At 40.2% G+C, this 5,953-nt stretch overlaps 1 protein-coding gene across 4 annotated transcripts in view; it reads right to left on the bottom strand.

Moving 5' to 3' along the window:
- Positions 1-5,953, bottom strand: part of LSM14A (LSM14A, mRNA processing body assembly factor) — a 64,703-nt gene that overhangs the window by 24,176 nt on the left and 34,574 nt on the right. For all 4 annotated transcript variants that reach the window (XM_003798443.3, XM_003798442.3, XM_023518355.1 and 1 more), the window contains exon 4: positions 1,216-1,338. In XM_003798443.3, the coding sequence (XP_003798491.1) occupies positions 1,216-1,338 (123 nt within the window). The remainder of the gene's footprint in view (positions 1-1,215; positions 1,339-5,953) is intronic.

Raw genomic sequence — 5,953 nt, 5'->3', positions numbered from 1 at the left:
GCCCGGCTATTTTTTGGTTGCAGCCATCATTGTTGTTTGGCGGGTCCGGGCTGGGGATTCGAACCCGCCACCTTAGGTGTACGTGGCTGGCACCTTAGGCGGTTGAGCTATAGGTGCCGAGCCATGAAACATGATTCTTTAAGAAACTGATTAAAATGCAGATCTCTAGGATCCAGGGATTCTTTTTTTTTTTTTAATTTTTTTTAATTTTTATTTTTTTTGCAGTTTTTGACCAGGGCTGGGTTTGAACCCACCACCTCTGGCATATGGGGCTGGTGCCTACTCCTTTGAGCCACAGGCACTGCCCTGGTCCAGGGATTCTGATGTAGGTCTGAGTGAGGATCTGAATTTTTTAAGAAGCATGCTCAGCACCTGTAGCTCAGGAAGGAGAGTGTTGGCCACACACACCGAGGCTGGCAGGTTTAAGCCCAGCCCAGGCCTGCTATCCAACAACCACTGCATCCAAAAAACAGCCAGGCATTGGGATGGAAGCCTATAGTCTCCGTTACTCGGGAGGCTGAGGCAAGAGAATCACTTAAGCCCAACCCAAGAGTCTGAGGTTGCTGTGAGCTGTGATGTCACAGTTCTCTACTGAGAGCAACACAGTGAAACTCCGTCTCAAAAACAAACAAAAAAGAAAAAAAGAAAAAAAGTGCTCAGATAATTCAGTTGTGGGCAGTCCGCGCTGAGAACCACTGCTCTACCTCCTGTGAGGATGGGAGGTAGGGGAGATGCAGCAGCGTAATGAATGGTTTGTTTTCTTTCTAAGTCTTCTAGGGTAACTCAACTTCAATGGTGAGTCTTGGACTGATGAATTTGAGTGTTACATGCAAGTTTAATAACTGCTTTGCCAAAAAAAAAAAATATCAAACTTTAAGAATGACTACCATTTCAGTTTTATGACCTAAGAACTGCAGAAAAGTCTAAACAGTGGGACACATTCAATAAAATATTTATTGCAATACAGTAACTGGGAGAAAACCTTCAGCAAATAGAAATTACATAAGGATTAACAAGTATTAAGAGTTCTTAAATTCAGGGGTGGCGACTGTGGCTCAAGGAGTAGGGTGCCTACCCCATATACAAGGTAGCGGGTTCAAACCTGACCCAGCCAAAAACTGCAACCAAAAAAAAAGAGTTCTTAAATTCAGAAAAGGTAAAAACCACTATAGGAGTTTAGAATGGAAATACTTGAAGGGGAAAAAAAAAACTTACCTTGAGATAACTGTGTTTTCAGAGATCTTGTATCCTGTGTAAAGGCAGAGCCCACTGCGCTGCTTTGGGATAAGGTGCCACTGTTTGATGTTTCTGTTCCAAAGGAGGTCAAGGAGCTTCCAGCTTGAGGGGATAAAAAAAAAAATTTACAACTTTCAATTATATACGGCAATATAACATTTTAATAAAGATAATGACTGCCCCACAAAACTTACACAATTTAGTAATCTTAGAAATCAACTAAAGAGTATTAAACAGGCTTAGTACCTATAGTTCAAGCGGTTAGGGTGCCAGCCACATACACCAGAGCTGGCAGGTTTGAGTCTAACCTGGGCCTGCCAAACAACAATGACAACTACAACCAAAAAATAGCCGGGTATTGTGGCAGGCGCTTATAGTTCCAGCTGGTTGGGAGGCCGAGGCAAGTGGATGGCTTAAGCCCAGGAGTTTGAGGTTACTGTGAGCTGTGACACCACAAGCACTCTACCCAGGGCGACAGCTTGAGGCTCTGTCTCAAAAAAAAAAAAAAAAGAGGGCGGTGCCTGCAGCTCAAAGGAGTAGGGTGCAGGCCCCATATATCAGAGGTGGTGGGTTCAAACCCGGCCCATGCCCCACTCCCCAAAAGAGTACTGAACAATAGTTTGAAAAATCTATTAGCGATAAGGGGAAAAAGCTAGTATACAGATAGTCCAGTGTCCTTGGATGCAAACAATTCATGACATATGTACTATTCTTTTTTAGAATGGCTGGCCTCTGCTGCTAATATTTGTCAAGGACTCTTACATCATGAGAGATAGTGATCTGTAATTTTCTTGCAATAATCTTGTTAGATTTGGTATAGTTGACATGGTTATCTGGTTAGTAAGTATTCCATCTTCCTCAATTCGCTCAAAGAGTTTGTGTAAGATTGCTAAAAACTGGGTGGCACCTGTGTGTGGCTCAGTGGGTAGGGTGCCGGCCCCATATACCAAGGGTAGCGGGTTCGAACCTGGCCCCGGTCAAACTGCAACCAAAAACAGCTAGGTATTGTGGTGGGTGCCTGTAGTCCCAGCTACTCAGGAGGCTGAGGCTAGAGAATTGATCACTTAAGCCCACGAGTTTGATGTTGCTGTGAGCTGTGATGGCATAGTACTTTACTGAGGGAGACATACTGAGACTGTGTCTCAAAAAAAAAAAATCCATATGATACACAATCTGTTTCTATTTTGTTGACTACTTTTGGAATAATTTTCTTTCCTTTGTTGCTAGCTTCTTGAGCTGGCAGCATAATTTTTTTTTTTTTTTTTTTTGAGACAGAGTGAGTCTCAGTTTGAGATGATACCATGTATGATTTCAATACTTTTAGAATTTAATGTAACTTGTTTTATACAGGATATGATCTGTACTGTTGGGCAGACCATATCTATTTGAATAGAATCAATATTCTGCAACTGCTACACACACTGTTTTGTAAAACTTATTTATACATTTAGGATTATTATAGCTTCCTGACGAAGTATACTTTGCATCTTTATGAAAAATCTCCCCCATATATGGTAGTATTTGTAATCTTTACACTGCTTGGTCTGCTATTAATATAATAGTTTTCTTGTCACTGGTGTTTACATAGTATATCTTTTTCTATTCTTTTACTATCTCTTCTGAACATCATATAGTTGAGTCTTTATTCTTTTCTTCTGCTTCTTTTTTTTTTTTTTTTGAGACAGAGCCTCAAGCTGTCACCCTGGGTAGAGTGCCATGGTGTCACAGCTCACAGCAACCTCCAACTCCTGGGCTTAAGTGATTCTCTTGCCTCGGCCTCCCAAGTAGCTGGGACACCCACCCAACACCTGGCTAGTTTTTGGCTGTAGTTGTCACTGTTGTTCGGCAGGCCCGGGCTGGATTCGAACCTGCTCTAGTGTAAGTGGCTGGCGCCTTAGCCCCTTGATCTATAGACAACAAGCCTACTCTGGTTTATTTTCATCCAGTCCGAAATGACTTCTAACTGGAATGTTTAATCCCTTTATGCTTTACCAAAACAGATCTTTAACAATCCTTAGTCTGATATCCCTAATGCGTAAAATACCTACTTGACTAACTGTACAGTTCATAAGATTGTCTTCTAAGGCTTCACCAAACTCTGTGATTAAAAGTTAATCTGTATGTAACACTGGAGACCTAAAAGAATCATCAGCCAATATTGTTTGACCATTTAACCAGCTAAATTGTACCCATTTTCATCTGTCCATTCAGTCAATAGTTTTCTATCTTGTCATAAGATTATGTATGGGGGTGGCACCCATAGCTCAGTGGGTAGGGCACCAGCCACATACTGAAGCTGGTGGGTTTGAATTGGTCCCACGCCAACTAAAAACAATAATGACAACAGCAACCAAAAGAAGAAAACAATTATATATGGAAAACAGATGACATGCCACAGCAAGCTAGTCAACCTAGCAAGACTAGCATGATAGTGATCCAGGTGATATTAACAATTAGGAAAGGGGGTTTAACTGGCCTTGCATTCCTCTGTGTTAATCCTTGCTACAGAATTAAGTTAAATAATTGGTCAATTTTGTTTCTATGAAACCTTTTTCTTTTTTCTTTTTTTTTTTTGAGACAGTCTCACTTTGTTGCCTTCGGTAGAGTGCTGTGGCATCACAGCTCACAGATTGGACTTAAGCAATTCTCTTTCCTCAGCCTATGAATCCTATGAATCCTTTTTCTGATCAAAGTAGCAAGCTCTTATTGACAAATCTTCAATGGGAGCAATCTTGTTTTTTTTTTTTTTTAAGGCCTCTGTTACCCAGGCTAGAGTGGAGAGGCACAAAAAAATAGTATATAGCTTCCGTGCCTATAGCTGAGGCTAACATGCCAGCCACATACACCACGGGGCTGGTGGGTTCGAACCTAGCCCAGGTCTGCTGAACACCAATGACAATAACAACAAAAAAACAGCCAGCCGTTGTGGTAGGTGCCTGTAGTCCCAGCTACTTGGGAGGCTGAGGCAAGAGAATCGCTTAAGCCTAAGAGTTTGAGTCTATCGAGGGCGATAAAGGGAGACTATCTCAAAAAAAAGAATAAAAAGTATATAAAAGTTTAAATGTGAAAGAAAAAAATTCCCATCAAATAGCAACAGTGTAATTCTGATTCATTTAAACTTTCTTTTAAAATCAGAATATAGGGACCAACAATGAAAAAAACTTACTTTGTGACAACACAAACTATATTTGAGTTAATTCCTTTTCTAAACATCATGTGAAACCTTGATATAACCTTGCTATAGTTTTCGCCCTTTTCATGTGGCAACTTCTTTTTTTTAAGTCACATTCCTACTTTGTTGCTCCAAATAGTACAGTGGCATCATCATAGTTTACTGAAACCTCAACCTTGTGGGCTCACGTGATCCTCCTGCCTCAGCCTCCAGAATAGTTGAGATTACGGGTGCCAGCTACTATCTCTGGGTAATTTTTTCTTTAGAGTAGAGACAGAGTCTCATTCTTGTTCAGGCTGATCTTGAATTCCTGAGCTCAAGTGATTCTCCCACGCTAAGCCTCCCACAGTGGTAGAATTACAGGCATGTGCCACCATGTCTGGCCTCATGGGTTAACTACTACTATTACTTTTTTTTTCTTCTGAGACAAGTGTCTCTCTGTGGCCCAGGCTAGAGTGCAATAACATTATTATAGTTCACTGTAACTGTTCAGTGAATAATGTTCACTGAACATTATTATAGTTCACTGTATAGTCTAACTGTACCTTAGACTTCTGGGCTCAACTGATCCTCCTGCCTCAGCCTCCTAAGCAGCTACAAATACAGGTGCATGCCACCACGCCAGTCTAATTTTTCTATTTTTTGTACAAACTGAATCTCCCTTGGTTCTCAAATTCCTGACCTCAAGCAATCCTCCTCCCAAAGCCTTCCAAAATGCTAGGATCACAGGCATAAGCCACTATGCCTGGCTGCAACTTCTAATATATGGTTTTGTAATTAGTCACTCCACAAATTATCCTAACCAGTATGGAAAGCAATCAATCAAAAATAATCTGACACTGCAAAAATCATTCTACTGACATGGAAAACACCAGCAAAACCCTCTACTGTTGATATCCAAAGAACAATAAACCAGCAATAATACTGAAGTTAGATAAAAGCATTTATAAAAACATTTCACGACCAGAAAAACTGTGAGTAAAGGGCCAGACCTTAAAAAAATGGCCGAAGGAATAGTTACTATCATGTGCTAGATGTTCAAATCTCTATACAAGTCATATAAACTTCACAGTAACATAGAAATGCAATAATGACTCCAGTGTTAGTCAACTATTAATTCAGTGAAAGAAGTCGCAAAAAGGATAATATAATTTACATCCATCCCATATTTGAATCCTCAGGATTTAGCTAACAGTAATAGCTAGCATAGGTATATCTTCAATTAACATGTATCTTAACAACTACCTACCTAGATGAACATATTAGATTTATGAACCAAAATTGCAGTCAATTTCACTAAAATAAATATAAAAGGAATTAAATATTTAAAGTTTTTAATTTTGAAAAATAAATCTATGTTAAAATTGAACGTATACATGGAATAGCAATATATGTTTAGTTTAGACTAATTACACCTTGCCATTTCTTATTAAAAGATGGGTTCGGCTCTGGGCCTGTGGCTCAAGTGCCTAAGGCTCCAGCCACATACACCTAAGGTGGTGGGTTCGAATCCAGCCTGGGCCCGCCAAACAACAATGATGGCTG

The sequence above is a fragment of the Otolemur garnettii genome, unplaced genomic scaffold (assembly GCF_000181295.1).
Source record: "Otolemur garnettii isolate 467f Iridium unplaced genomic scaffold, OtoGar3 scaffold00135, whole genome shotgun sequence".
Taxonomy (NCBI): domain Eukaryota; kingdom Metazoa; phylum Chordata; class Mammalia; order Primates; family Galagidae; genus Otolemur; species Otolemur garnettii.
Note: the sequence above shows the minus strand (reverse complement) of the source record. Positions and strands in the feature narration are given on the sequence as shown.